Source organism: Aythya ferina (genome assembly GCF_964211825.1).
Source record: "Aythya ferina genome assembly, chromosome: Z".
Classification (NCBI taxonomy): Eukaryota; Metazoa; Chordata; class Aves; order Anseriformes; family Anatidae; genus Aythya; species Aythya ferina.
In genome coordinates this window covers 23,747,185-23,762,731 of record NC_140299.1, presented here as the reverse complement: position 1 = coordinate 23,762,731, position 15,547 = coordinate 23,747,185, and the positions used below count along the sequence as shown (strand labels likewise).

Genomic DNA, 15,547 nt, shown 5'->3' with positions numbered 1-15,547 from the left:
ATTATACAAAGGCTTCTAACAGATTACTGTGTGATAAAGCAACAGGCTTAGGTGTGAATCTCCATTGCCAACATGAGAAAAATAGGTAGGTACAGGACTTCTGCGCTGTGGCAGTAGCAGTTAGTGACTCATCCTATATATCTGTCTACAATTAAAAAATAAAGAAAGGAAGAAAGAAAGAAAAAAAAAACAAGAAAGAAAAAAAAAAAAAAAAAAAAAAAAACAACTTTATACATTGCAGTTTTAGAAGAGGAAATGTACACCTCCCTTTGCCCTTACCACTAACGAAGAAACTGCTTCCTCCCTGCCAACTCCCACTTGTCTACACAATGAAACAGCAACAGAAAGAGATGAACTTTCCTGATTCAGGTGACCATCACAAGCGTGTATTTTCTTTTCTCCAGACTCAGTGAATGTGCTTTCATATCAACTGTTCGTCCTACCCTGAAACTGACTGCTGATGACAAGGCAAACCAAGCATCCAATTTGACTGCCAGTTTGCACTGTGCCTCCTTGCCCCAAGCTGATTTTTTAGACAGGCAAATGAACATGCAGAAGAATGATTAAAAAAAAAAAAAAAAAAAAAAAAAAAAAAAAAGCTAAGGACATCATTGTGAGAACAATATTTAATCAAAGTTTATAGCTCAAATACAATGGACAAAGAGATCAAGAAACTCAGGCATCTGTAAGAATTGTCAGGCTCTTTAAGTGGGAGATGCAAGTTCTATTTTCCACTGTAAGTACCATTCAGATGTACTGGGTGCATGCAGTCAGGCACACAAAGGAAACAGATTTCTATGACACCAGCACAAAAACTCTCCATGGGAGCTTGTGGCAGCACAATTAAATGAGGCTGATAATTTACACTTTCTCACTTACAAATGCAGTATCATCAGTACTAGATAAATTATTGAAAAAGTTGTCAAATAAATTGCCTCATGGATATGATCACCATTTTGCTGGTTGAACAGCATTTAAACAGCTGTTCCTTCAGTGCCCTCCAAAAGGGATTATTTGAGAGAAGTTTTAATGTGACTCTTCTTTCACTTAACTTTCTTTAACGTATACCCTTGGTATAATTCTATTACCCCCTCAGGATTTTTACTTCTACTTCCAAGTAAATGATAGGAGAAAACTCTCCTATTCTGGGCTATGTATGCCTTCAGAAACAATTTTGAAATATTTCAGCTTAGCAAGTAGGGGTGGGCTAATCAGTGAGTGGCAAACCTGAATGCCAGCCAAATCTACCCATAGGAACTGGAGATAATTCTGGTGAGATTCCTGTGCTGGGATTAGATGAGCCAGTGAACCTAAGGAGATTTTAGGCACATGCTGCGCCATCATATGTATTAGTCCATTTCTAGTTCACAGAAATTTGTACTGGGGTTGGAGTATGCTGGAAGGAGGGGGTTTGAAACAGAAGACCCAAGGGTCTTTCTTTTCTGTTTTGCAACTTCCAATCTGTTAAAAGTTAGTTAAGCCGTGGCATGTTTTTAGAGACATAAAAGCTTCTAACATATTTGTTGGCATTTTCATTGCTGCTGTGTTCAAATGCTCCTTTTTTCTGATCCAAAAAGCCAGGCAATATTGAACTTTTCAGTAAAAATGAGCCAAAATAAAAATGAAGATCTAACATACCTTTGAGATCTGTGTGGATAAAGCAGTTATGAAAACACCAGTCCAGTCTGGTTTCTGCGTTACAGTCAGATCTGGATGGGTTTGGTTTCCTGTTCTGTTTTTAAGTTGTATCTGTTCAAAGCAGAATCTGTGATTTCTGTAAATGCATGAGATGGTTTCTCATGGCTAAAAATCCTCCCAGACTTTGGTCTTTTAGAATCCCAAGCCAGACTCGCATCACAGACCAATTAGGCCTTGAAAGGTGAGTGTTGACCTAAAAGTAGTTCTGATCTAGATGTCAATTTCTGAGCTGTAATACTTGGTAAAGGACCACGAAATCAAACTGCTTAGAGGAAAAACAACACTATCTTTACTGCTACACAATTACCTATCTCATCTTAAGTCTGTTCAGTTTTCAAGAAGCTTGATGCTGTATACATGGGTTAACAATTGAAGTAAGGACGTAAACTCAGTCTTCACTTGCTTCTGGTGAGTACCATAATGACTGGGCTTACTAAATTTTATTTATTTATTTATTAATGTCAGTGAATATTTTTGTTCCTACAGAGTCAAACCACCAGTGGATTGAAGCTAATTCTTTAGTCAGGTGGAGAAAGCATTCACCTAGGATGCCTGATGTCTGACTTTAGCCAGTGCTCAATGGAGAGTCTCCTAAAGCTCACATATGCTAAGCGACAGCAAGCATGATCATTGTTGGCCAACATGCTGTATTAGATGGAAAATGGAGTCCTGCCTTTCATTTTGAACACTGGAGAAGGTCTGCTGAAATTATAATTCTTGTCAGGGTTTCATATCAAACAAGTCAGGGTTTTTAAGGAGAACTGTCCTTGCTGGACTATCCTTGATCAACCATAGTATATGTGCATGCTGAGCCTTACATTCCTGGCCTCTTTCAAGGGCCAAGATTAGATTATTTGTAAGGAATGGATGGAGAATGACAGTATCCCATTGCAGAGTGGGCCATTTATCTGACATAGGAATGTAGCTATGTATTATCAGCTGTGTCAGTACTAACAAATACACCAATAACTTCGTACTGATAAAGATGCTGGGCTGGAAAATTAGGCTCTTAATGATCTGTAGAGCAAAATTAAAAAGATAAATAAATCCAAGGTTTTAGATGACTGTTTGAATAGAAAACCTAATCATTAACAATGTTGTCATATTTCTACACCTTGTCTCCTTCCCTTTGTGTTCACATAGGTCTAGGAATTTGATCCTCCAAAAACTGGCAGCTCAGGAAAATGTTGGAAGAAAAGCTTTTTTTTTATATATATATCTCACAGTCCCTCTCTCTCAGTGGGAGCCAGTTCTCAAAACTCCAGAGCCAGGTTTGTTTCAGAAGTTACAGAGGTGAAAGCTTGCAGAGAGACATCAGATATAAAGTATCTGCTGGGACTGATAGGCACAGGTACCCATTATTTTTTGGTGGGGAGCCTACAGTCAGCTAGTTCAGCTTCATGACTGTAGAGATTGAGCTGACACTAAAAAATAAATAAATAAATAAATAAATCAGAAGAAGCCATCTGCCTAGCTTCTTTTTATTTTTTATTTTTTGTAGCAAGGGCTACATGCATATTACCAAATCCGGCAGTACTTTTTTGAGTTTCTGAGTTTGAGAACGTTCTTCAGGTGTGTTCTGATTGTGTGTGAGGGCAAAAGTTAACAACTAGGTTCCCTTGCAGCCACACTGCCACAGAACACAACCTAGTTGTCTGTGTATGTGCATGGGGGGCACAGCTTTGGTCTGCTTTGGCTAGTTCACCTGTGAGTGTCTGGAATATCAAGATCTGAATACAGTTAAAAAGACACTACTCTTTGCTTTTGGTTGGAGATGAAACAAGAAAACCTAATCCAGAAATTCCAGATACTTGCAAGAAGGATGGGACACGGTGATAGAGTTGTGGTAGATTTATTTTCCAAAATCCAGAACATCTTTTCTGGGAAACTCCTACAGCAGTTAGTGTCATTTCCACTTGTTACTTTACAGAAGCATGGATTTCCTAGGCTCATTACAACGTCTGGGGCAGTTGCCACTTTTCACTGTTTTTACACCATCTTTACACTTTTTTTTCCCCCTATTTTTTTCACTAATTTTACACCATTTTTAATGGACAAATTAAATTTGAAAACATGGGGAGGTAGCGTTTTGAAATGAGGACTGTTCATTGGTGCAGCCTGGCTAAGAAGCTGACTATGTACTCAAGTAGTCAGCTTGTCTTCAGAGCCAAGGCCATGTTACTGGTTGTGTTTAGCTATGCGCAATGCCAAGCACGCCCAGGTGTGCCCACAGATCCTGCGGTCGCAGTGTCGACATAGTACGGGAGCATGTGCATTCACATTACAATAGATGTTCTAAAAAGCAAGGGGGAAAAACCAGGTTTTTGAGTAGCCACAGCTACAGCATTCCCCAGTTATAATCAATAAAAAGAGCTCCCATGAAGCATTCTGTTAGAGGGTGTGCTCTTCTGCATGTGACAGCGAAAGGAAGATTATTGTGAAAACAAGTTCGTACAGGGACATTAATGGCAATTTCCTCCCCTCTTCTGAAATCAGCTATTTTGAACAAGCATTACCGAGGAACTGCTACACAGAGCAAGCCAAGAGCGTGCACAAGCGCCCTTGTGAGTGCCTTGCTCTAACAGGCAACAGCATGAGCCCAGCCCCTGGCCACACCCTGCTGGAAGCCCATGTGGCCCAGCCAGATAAGAGGCATTTTCTCCAAGGCAAGGTCTTGCTTGGCTGTGCCTGCCAGGAATACTGCGGGAAATTGACCATGACAAGATTTCGGTTTCAGTAACGGTGTTAGCAGTGAGACACATCAAGACATTTTGAAACAGCAGCGTCATTTAGTTGTGTGTCTTTGTGCACCAGTTGGCATTTTTTAAATCACTTTATTCCCTCTCTCCCTATGAAATACTCACAGCCCTGCAGGAAGGTGGCTGTGTAGATGTATTCACCTGCCAACTCGATCTGTACTCATGTAGGATTGTTCTCTTGTCCAGAAACCTGAAGTGCTTACCATAAACAGGTGCAATGCTCTGAACCCGTTCTGAGGGTCTTGTTCACATGCCCTGAGGACTCCTGGTGCTCATGGGTTGCCTGACAATCCAGGACTTTCTTGTTTACATTGCCTGTTATCAGTAGAACAACAGCAGTTTGCATAACAGCTTCTCCTCTTTCATCTCAAGTCTCCTGAAGCTTCTTTCCCAAATGTTGTTCCTGCCTCAGAACATAATCCCACATGTCACTGCACCTGCTGAAACCGATGGGGCTTTGCAAGGCCAGGTCTCCCATTTCACTGGATAGGGACACTCTCTATGCCAGAACTTTCTTGGCAGATCACTTGCCGATGAAAGGTTTGGTTTAACTGACCTGGGGCATGCATGCATGTAGTGCTACAGCCAAAAAAGTACCATAGGGCCTGCTGTCTTTTCGATTTTTCTATATAGTAGATGAATGGGGAATCCCACCAGCTCTCCTGCCTTGCTGCAGAGCTCAGCGTGCCTGGGAAGTAACTTGCCTGAAATCATTCCTATCTTAGTTTTCTTGTCAAAATATCCCACCCTGTGATCCTGGCTGTGGAACAAATGGAAGGAAAGATCGTCAAGTTCCATAAATTTCCCCTGGATAAGAAAGGAAATGCAAATCTGGTGACTAACAAACTGATCTCACTTGGAAAAACCAGCAGCCTCTCCATCCATGCCTTTTCAGCTGATCACATGGCTGGCAAGAAATCAAATTATTCCCTAGAAGATAGGTCTCCGGCTTTTAGGCAGACTGGTGGTCAGTTGGGCCTGCGGATGCCAAGGGCAGGCCTCAGTAAGACAGACTGCAGGCAGAGTCAGGGCTTGCTCTGAATCTGGCAGAGAAGCTGGAAGTATTCTGGCATTACTTCTCATCCACCTTCCTCTGTGTGTAACCCAGCATTAGGAAGGATGCTGCCCAGCATGGTTTTGACCCTGTTACTTTCATAATTATTATGAAAGACCCTAATTCTGCAAACCAACTGAACTTCTCATCCCAAATTAGTTGTTCCTTATCATTACGCCTAGGAGCAGAAGATACCACAGCTGGTACTGGAAAGATTGAAATTGAACTGCAGAGAAGAGATTGAGTTCATCTAACTTTAGCCTCCTCCAAGCTGCATCTCTCACGTCAGCCATTTGCCTGGGCTCCCCCTCCAGTCAATGGAGTGACTCCAGAGCATGATTCACCACAGCCTAAGAATAGAGCCTGAGGTAGGTGGGGTGAATCACCCTCGGGAATTGCCTGTCTCTCTCTGTGAAGAGAGCTTTGCCAGATGGCTTTGATGACAACTCTTTCTTTTAGGTGCTTAAAATTAGAGATGAATCCCACCTCAAAATGTTCAACCTCCATGCCTTCTTGAAACAGAGAAGAGCCAGAGATAGAGCTGCAAGCGAGCATGCAAATTTGCCACTGTTTTTAAGTGGCAGCCTTCACCCCACAGAAAAATAACCCTGCATGGATTTTAAAGGGAAGGTGAAAGGCATCTGTGCCCCAGCACAGTGCAGTTGGCATCCTGCCCAGAGGACATGGTGAGAGGCACAAGGCTGTTTCCTTCGCCTCTGCCTTCTAGTATGGTGTGGCTGGCTACAGCTGCTGGACTTGCATTCCTATCATATTTTCATATCATGCTCTCTCAGGTCTTCACTCGCATCCAGCTTCACAACGTACAAGCTGCCAAGAGCTGCTTTACCTGTCTTTTAAATAGGTAAAGCAATAGGCCTGAGGGCACAATGAAAACCTTCATCAGTATGAAGCACTGGACAGGTGAGTGTGGTGTACCACCCTGCCACACAAAACAGCCACGCGTTTCCCTTCCAACAAGTCACAAAACATGGACTCAGCATGGCTCTTCTACCCAACACCGTGTGGAGAAATCTGCTGAAGTACGTAGAGTGGTTGCCAGATGACGAAAAGAGGGAAGGATTCATCTAGCTAGCACCTTTCACATAGCATTTGTGTTACACCAAGAACAAGATTCGTGGGGGAAAAAAAAAAGTAACCTGGGTAAGGCAATGAACATTTATAGAGGAGGAAATGTTCTCAGGAGTGAATTCATTATGTTTCTTCTCAGGCCAGAGTTTTCTAAGGATTTAGGAATACCAGATATATGAAAGTGAAATCATCATCTGACAACTATATTCGTGCCTGGTTTTGTCAATATTGTTTGTTCAAGGACTTGAGGACAGGAGGTTTTAGATCCTTTTGTGCGTTACCTGTTAAATTTTTCTTCTATCAATATTTGCACATGTTTAAATTGGTGGCTTAAACTCCTTTCTTAGTATGCAAGGGTGATTTCTTCGTGCTAGAAAGAATGGACTGAGAAGATATATTCATGTAATAGTATTCAGGTAGGGAATAGAGCCTGGCACAGCTGTGGATAAAAATGCTGCTTTTTCAAAGAATTATCAGGACGTTTCTGGTCATCTGATTGCTGTTCAGAGGTTAAAGTGCTGGTCCCCACAAAGATTATCCAAAGTTTGAATAGCTGCTGATTGATTGATACCTGTTTACCCAAAAAGTCCCTACAGAGCTTCTATTTTTGGCAGTCTATGTATTTGAGGACATAAGTCCTCAGCAAGACTTAAAAAAAAAAAAAAAAAAAAAAAAAAAAGGACACACCGGAACCATGTTCTCAGTACAGCTCCCACAGTTAATGCTTTTTCTTGTTTCAAATGCATTAAGGAAAAGCTCTGTGCCTTTCGTACAACCCAGGTCTGACTGGAAAGTGTGTCTGACACCATGTCCCTGCAGGCAAAGCAGAATTAGTTGTTTTTTTGCCTCGTTTCCAGCCTGTGGTGCAGGCAGGACACCACCATTTACAACTTCCTTAGTTTCCACCCTCTAAACAAGGGCCCTTGCAGAGGTGCTGGCCTTGCTGCCATGCTGGCTGGGGCCAGTCTCAGCTTTGGATGTGCAGAACATGGAGGGGAGGAAGAGGAAGGTGGCTGCCACATCTCCTGGGTGAAGGCAGAGGTGGCCATGTTTGGGCTTGGTGGGACATGGTGGGCTGTGTTGGGTGTCTCTGAAATGTAATCCTCTCCAGGAACATGCTAATACACCCCATGGCTGTCAGGAGCCTTCAGAGGACTCCTGTGAACCAGAATGGCCCTTCTGGTGTGCGGGTGTAAAGGAGGGCCGCCATCCTGAGTAGCCCTCAAGGCAGAGAAAGCCTGTGCCACCCATTTTGTGCCTGGCTGCCCACAGGCAGCTAAGTGGTGCCTGCATTTGTCTTGTGTTCCACCTGTGTGGAGAGGAGGCATTGCCTGTGTCCTTCAGAGGCCTGTAGTAGCCTAGAGTGAGAAGCCTAAAATTTACTTTTCCAATTTTGAATCAAAGAGACCTGTGAGAAGTTACTCATACATAGGACTTCACGTGAGTCAAGCAGCTCCACAGGAAAAAGAGGATGAAAAGTATTCCTAAGCCTTTAAAAAAAGTCAGCCACGTGTAGCTGCAGAGATAGATTCAAACAGTTTTTCACATTCCTTATGAAAAATGGCCATCAAGCCTCAGGAAGAAAGCAGAGAGAAAAAGTAGGAGTGTGTTTGTCTGCAGACAACAAAAATAGAATGACATTTTTGCAAACTATTTTTTTCCAGTCTGCCAAGTGTGATTTCTATACAATGTATGATATAGGCCAGAAAGCCGCTGGTCCGTGGATTTCTGCAGATTATGATCAATCAATCATAATTTCTCTCAGTAGCTGATGAGTAGCTGGAAGATGTGTGATTCATGACCATAACCGTATTTTTAGATGTAGACCTCTCTGGCTACAGGATCTTGTGTTGCTTAGCATATGCCCTGAGAGCAGGAACAAGATAAATGTGGTGTCTATTTAAAAGAATCAGCTTACTAATTGAGAAGAATTGCAATGCATATGTTAATCATGATCTAACCGCACTTTCTATCAAGTGAACTAAAAATATTGTAATAGCCTTTAGTCTGTGCTTCTTGCAAGAAAGGCCAGTGATGACGTAATTTTAGTAATTGCTTTAAGCCTGTGGTACCTGGGTACCTCAATCTTGGAGTATTATGTGACTACAGTGAGCAACACGTGGGCAGATTTTGGAATGGAAACCTTGTGAACAGGAATCTCTTTCTGCTTTTAGAGGGACTCGCTGGTTTCCTTGGAGGACCTCTTCTGGGGCAAGATATGGATGTGCCTGAAACATGAAAATACTGTATGCCAGCAATGGGTGAAAGAAAACAATGCTCGGAATCAGCCTTGCCCGATCTGCCTCTCCATTCTCCCCCTTCTTCATTGTTACCTTGGTTTTCAATATCAGGGGTAGTCATGAAGCTGGTAAATTACCTCTGGCTACAAAGGTTGACAGGCTGGCTTCATGGAAATCAATGACAAAACTCATTCTAATTTCAGATGAAACAGCACTTCATCTGCAGTATAAAACACAAATGCACTGCTTTTGCAAGAGTATAAGATTAGCAGAACTGTCATTTTGGCAATATTTGCTACAAGACTATTTTGGAGCTACTCAGCTGCTTCTTCAGTTCAATCCATAAGATGGCTGAGAGTAAGCTGAAATCATTTTCTCCCTAGTTCCCTTTAATAATACGAACACTTGGGTCTCATTTTCAAAGTAGTTCACATATAGAGACAGGAAGCATCAGCAAAGGATTCTGGTAAATGGACATCTCAGTCCTCACTGAAGCCTCAGAAACTGAAATGCAGTTTCAAAACAACCTTTATTCTGCTTGAAGACTTATTACAATTTTTAAAGCAACTTAAAAACAAGACACAGCTCCATCAACTCTATAGCTTGAACAAAATCTCAAGGAGGCATGTTTTCACTGTTGCCTTGTGAAGGCAATTTACAACCGACTTTACCCTCCACCTCCTCAATGACCATTTTAAAACAAAGTAATCTAAATGTTTTAAAGACATTTAACAGAACAGAGCTTTATTTTTAAAAACAATAATAATAATAAAAAAAAAAATAGCAGCATCTTGGGCAGCTAATGCAGTCTCATTAGGACAAGTGCAATGTAACGTTACCCACTCCTCCAGTCCAGTTTAGTTTTCCACGGCAGTAAATACAACATGATTCCACATAAAATGTTGCATTTTGGAACCTTGTCCTATGGGAGGCATTGTGCTTTGTGCTGCCCATTTCTAAAGTGACCCTGAAAAAAAATACTATCAGGATTCACTTTCCCAACTTAATACCATGCATAGCAAAAGCACTGTGTGAAAATCGGCAGAAGTTTTCCCCATTAGAAGCATTTGCATGTTTTCCCAAGCATTATTATTTCATTGCCAATTACAAGACAAAGCCATTTCTTTACTACAGAACAGTTGACACCAAATAGAAAATTTTAAGATTTGGTTTTACAGTTTGATAAGATTTTTCTAGATAAATGAACCATACAGACAAGCTTTTTTTTTTTTTTTTTTTTTTTTTTTTTTTTTTTTTTTAGAAAAAAAAAACAACAACAACACAGAAACTCAGTCTTCTAACTGTATTTGGAAACATGCTGCACCCACAAAGGTCTAGTGCATGTGTGTGTCTTTACACAAAATTAATATCACTTACTGAATTCAGCAAAATGATCACGTTTGGTGAAAATGCACCTATACTGAGATCTATTCATACATAAACACAGCAAGTGTGTGCGCATATGCACTGATGCACACATGAATATCCCCAAAACTGGAAATCCCAATTTCAACTTACGGAAATCAGAAGCTCCTAATTTTCCCTGTGGGTGTTGGTTCTCTGTGTTATGCCTCATACTTTACAAAAGCCTTGCAAAAGTGCTGCTGCAGTGCAGCATAACTCAGGGATTTAAAATAAAAAATTCCCCAAACCAAAAAAACATACCAAAACAATTTCCACCCTTGTATCATATTAGGTGGAAAAAGTATACGTCAATAGAAACACAGAAAAGCATTGCGTTTCTTCAGTTATATCCACATGCCTTTTTTTTTTTTTCTGTATATATTAGTCTGTTTGAGATCAAATCAAAACTGGAGTGAACAATATGGTACATTAAGGACAAACAACTCTGCAGTGAATAGGGCCTTTGGCAGGATGCAGCTCTGTGCATTAAGGAGGGAGGGAAATGCAGAGGCCACACAATACCCAGGTACCAAAGAAACCCCACTCATGCCCACTTTGGGGGCGTAAGTGATCCTTGTGAATTGCACAGACCCTGTGTAGGCAGAACTTCCCCTAACGAAGCCCTAAAAGCATTTATCCCCATAACATAGTGCTTATTTCTCATTGTTGCTTGTGCAATAAAAGCAAGTGCCAAATTTGCACGCACACTATTTTTTCTCTGCTACAACCACAGATGAAGTGAAGTAGTACAGCACAACAGGAACAAATGATATCCCGTACTGGGCTGGGCATGCTAAGGATATGGCCCACTGACATAGCAGAGGTTTTCTTAATATGAGGAAAATTAGATCCAAATGCCTTAACTACGATGAAATTTCTTGAGAAATACTAAGTGAAACATCCATTCAGATTACATATATTTCGCCTATAGAGAAAAAAATACAATTTTACCCTTAAAGTATTTAACATTCAAAAATTAATATATGTCTGAAGAATACCTTGGATTGCTACAAGTTTTAAATTGTTGTATATTGAGCTAATTTGTAATGTCAAGCCCAGTAGTATGACTGTCATGCTAGAGTAATTGTTGCTTTTCATAGTAAAAAACAGTTATTAGAAAACCAAATTTAAATGGTCCTATTCTGAGAGGCCTGAAAGGAGGGTGGAACAAGGAATGGAAGGGATGAAGACTAAACTTCTATTTAGAAAATTAAAAAATCTGAATAATTTTGAAAATGATGACTATCCTGAAACATTTATGTTGGTTGTATCTTGTTTCCTGATATAGATTCTACAGAGAAAATACATCTATAGGAAAGCAAAGACAACCCACCAAAAAAGCACAAAATCCACATAATTAAAGAAAAAAACAAAGCTTTACAGTCTCAGAAATGAAGGGATAATGTAAAAAATAGAAGATAATATAAAAACTACTGGAGACAGGCAAATTCCTCATTATTTCCAATAGCTTAGTAAGTACTGAATGCTTGGAATCAAAATACATGTATCTCTAAAGCAGAGTTATGAGACAACTCCATGGGACCTACTGTTTTGATTGTGTGTGCAAGTCCCTTAAATAGTAATGGGTTTTCCCTGTGCATCTGTGGGGAAGAATAAATTCATCTTAATTTCGTCACAACTTGTCCAATATTTATATGAACTTCATTACTTTATCAATTTGCAATGCACGAATTTCTGCAATGGTCATGGCAAAAAATATATAACAACAATAACCACTGCAAGCCACCCACAATGAATTGTCCCAGAATTACTACTAAGTTTGCTTTAGTGGGATTCATGTATTTGTTTCCTTTAAACAAACCATAATTCTGTAAGTCTCTAGTGCCTGAAACTATGAAAATGTTCACTTTGATACTCCCTCAGTCTACAAACTTATGAAAATAAATCCAAAATATTAACTATGAAAGCCTAATCATTTTTCAGAACAGAGGTTTTCCAGTCTTACTTAGCCCTATGTTGTATCCAATTGTTCTGAGTACAGGTGGGAGATTTCTTTAAAAATACTAGTATGATAAACAAATCCAGGCAACAGTTTAGAGAAACTTCCTTCATATGAAATGAAAATACCTTGACATGCTGACAAAAATTCTGCCACAGTAGGTCAAGATGTCATTTATTTACTGTGAAGTGTGGATTCATTCTGAAATCCAACCTATCTACTCCAGTAGCTAAATTTTTCTGTTTTTCTGCAGTCATTATCAGAGAAGGATACACAATTTTTTCATCTTCCAAATACAAAGACAATCATGACAGAAGTTCAAAATGCTTCAAAAGCAAACATAGCAAGGTACCGTACTCTAAAGGTATCTCTGAAACAATATTGTTGGACTCAATGATATTTTGTAATGTTCATATATTTTTATTGAATAAAGCAGCTTTGAAGCTTATCAGGCACTGCCCAACAAAATATTTAGTCAAAAAAAAAAAAAGATGAACTTTTTAAACTTTGAGCTAGTAGCTCAATATTCTATACAAAGAAAATTGTAAAATATTTCATAGTTTTAATTCTGAAGCCAACTCTTGCTGGCTTCCTGTACATTTAAAAAAAAAAAGAAAAAGAAAAAACAGAAAATGTCAAAAGAATAACAAAAAGTAATCATTAAGAAAAGTATTCTCAGGCAAAAGAAAGAAAGACAAAAGAAGGCAAGGAATGAAGAAAGAAAAACAAGCTTAACCTGTAGACATGCTCAAGAGAAGACTACAGCCTAAAGAAAATTCAGTATTGCATAGCATGGTCTAAGAATTCAGCTTCCAGCAAACAGAAAGGGGAAAAGAGAAGCAGTTTGGTATTGATAGTTTCCATCAATGATAGTTAGTCATTCAATATGTACATTATTAAAGACTGTATGCCATTGAAAGTCCTGTTTTCTTCAGTCTTAAATATATTCTTAAAACAGGATTTTTAAACGTCTAAGCAAAACACTTCCTGGCACTTCACTGTTACAATTCCTCCAAACAACATACTGTAACTGAAGTCCTTTTAAAGTGTCCCTTATAAATGAAAGTGCCATTCTGCTACATATCATTCACCAGAAACCAAAAAATCCACAATGCTGTGTGTCTGGATCCACTGAGTGCAGCAACATCAAATCCAAGCCAGGTTGTGACCAAGAAATTCCAATAACCAAATGACAAAGACCTCTTACACCTTGTGTCTGCAGAATCCAATGTTCTAGCTGGTAAAGCTTCAGAAGTGGTCGTAAACAAGCACCATGGTTAAAGGCCTCTATGTCCCTGCTGGGAGATCAGGTTAGGATTTCTCTCTCTTGTGTTTTTCTTTTCTCAATTAAAAAAAAAGCACTTCAGATTAGAAACATACATTCACAGCTTAATACTGTGATCTTTCCGACTGCAGTTGTGAAGGAAAGCTCTAGTCCCATCTCTGAAGACAGATAGCTTTGACACTGCAGCTCAAATTCTTGAGTAAGGCTGAAAGGAGCCTGCTCTCTCCAGAGGCCTCAATGTTGTCAAATCTTTTCTTTAGAAAAAAACCAAACACCCAGAGTATTAAGATCTTCATCGCCTCTGCTGTGCATATACTGGGTAGGCTAGTGTGACATTGAGAGAGTCATTGTGCTGCACAAGTGATGTGTGTTGATAATGTAGCACCAGTTCTTTGAGAGAGTTGTACAAGTTATATGGCTCTGCAAATCCATACCCAGTAGGTGTTTTGTTTATCACACAGTGCTTAACTTCTCCATCCACCCTAAAGAAAAAAACAAACAAACAAACAACAGTTTTTAGTTTGTCAGTACAGTAAAATTAAGCTAGAAAATAAGGTACTGGCAATAAATCTTAAAACACTAGTCACTACATAGGATTCCTTCTATAGTCTTCTGTGGTGGAAAAATGGTAACAGCCTAGGTTTAACCCAAATTCCCAGGTGTTGCTTAAGGATGCAGGAGTTAGGCAGGACTTAGTAGCTGTAGATAAATGAGTTACTCCATGCTCTACTTTCCCTTGTTTTCAATGAGCCTCATCTATGTGAGCAGCACAGGTTTGAGCTGTGTAGAAAATGGAGCTGCAATAAGAATGGCCTCATGACTTGTTGTCTGCTTCTAAGCAGAAAGATCCAAGGGGATCCACACACGTGCAAGTGTGCATGTACCCCTTTCTCAAGGTGGGTGCCTCAAATGCATCATTCGCATTTAGGGTACGTACACAACAGAGCAGGCATAGCAGCCTTGCTTGCTGCTCTCTCGAACCAGGAATGTTCCATCTCGCTTTCCCCGCAGAAGATTTTCAGCTTGGCTTCTGTTGATATTTCCCACATTCCATGTTCTCTCATCATGATGGGGCAAGTCTTCATCATCATCTACCATAGAGTATTGGCTGTCAAAATATGACAAAAGATGTTTGTGAAACACGTTGCAGAGCAAAAACCATGAATATGCTGGTCCCCCTTTCATATCACTTGGAAAAACTTGGTTAGTAGGTTGTCTCCCTGGTAGAACTAGAGGCGTAAACCATGTAATACTACAACATTTCACCTGCTGAACAGAAATAAAAGTTCTGGTCCTTGTTTCTTTTAAAAATACTCATGTAGATGTGAAGATGGACATAAAAGGATGCTGTTTTATCTAACAGAATCTGCTGTGAGGATTTCAGCACTTCTACCATTGCTCACTGTTCTGGTATACTGCAAACCCACCAAAATCAATATCCTTTGAGACAGCTTCATTTCTAAAGATCAGAACACTTGGTCAGCAGTGAAAAATCATGCAATGTATTGATTGCATCTGCTGCTTGGGAGAGCTATGAGCAGTTGTACAGGTAGATAGATAAATTATTCATATGGTAGATGGCTTTGTGAAAAGGTTGGAATAGTAGTGTTCTCCTTCCTTATGAGATTATGAAAAAAGCATGTTATATAGGACCTTCTTTACCAAAGCTGCCACCAACTACAAAGCTGATTCAGAGTTTCATAGAACCCTCTGAGTTAAACCCACTGTGAAAGAAGATGTCTTTGGTTCAGCTATGGGGACACCACTTTGATACTCTACAGTTCCAAAGCTCCCTATTTGCCCAGCAGCCTGCACCGGTCAGCTTTGCCTTTGCTGCTCTACTTACAATCAGTTGTTCTGAAGAGTATCAGAGTGGTCTACCATGATCAGCAATTTCACACATTTTAATTTTTCAGGAAAAAAAAGGGTTCTTTTGTTTCAGATGACCTGCTATCCAGCTCCTTTATCCCATCGTACTTCTTTGCCCTGTAAGATATTCTAATGCATTCAGTTTTGGCTCTATTTTCAGCACCTAGAGAAAGAGACTCCTATTTTTAC

At 39.9% G+C, this 15,547-nt stretch overlaps 1 protein-coding gene and 2 long non-coding RNA genes across 8 annotated transcripts in view; 1 reads left to right on the top strand and 2 right to left on the bottom strand.

The window, feature by feature from the left end:
• Positions 1-3,534: 3,534 nt before the first annotated feature.
• Positions 3,535-5,633, bottom strand: LOC311427167. Its single transcript, XR_014687235.1, has 2 exons — positions 4,661-5,633; positions 3,535-3,993 (listed from the first exon to the last, which is right to left on the bottom strand). It is a non-coding gene; the product is annotated as an uncharacterized lncRNA (long non-coding RNA).
• On the top strand, positions 5,529-10,128 carry LOC311427164. Its single transcript, XR_014687230.1, has 3 exons — positions 5,529-5,879; positions 5,971-6,672; positions 8,775-10,128. It is a non-coding gene; the product is annotated as an uncharacterized lncRNA (long non-coding RNA).
• Positions 9,351-15,547, bottom strand: part of PIK3R1 (phosphoinositide-3-kinase regulatory subunit 1) — a 59,063-nt gene continuing 52,866 nt past the window's right edge. For all 6 annotated transcript variants that reach the window (XM_084504296.1, XM_084504297.1, XM_084504300.1 and 3 more), the window contains 2 exons: positions 14,427-14,597; positions 9,351-13,971 (listed from right to left, as the gene is read on the bottom strand). In XM_084504296.1, the coding sequence (XP_084360422.1) occupies positions 13,782-13,971; positions 14,427-14,597 (361 nt within the window). In that variant the 3' untranslated portion in view covers positions 9,351-13,781. The remainder of the gene's footprint in view (positions 13,972-14,426; positions 14,598-15,547) is intronic.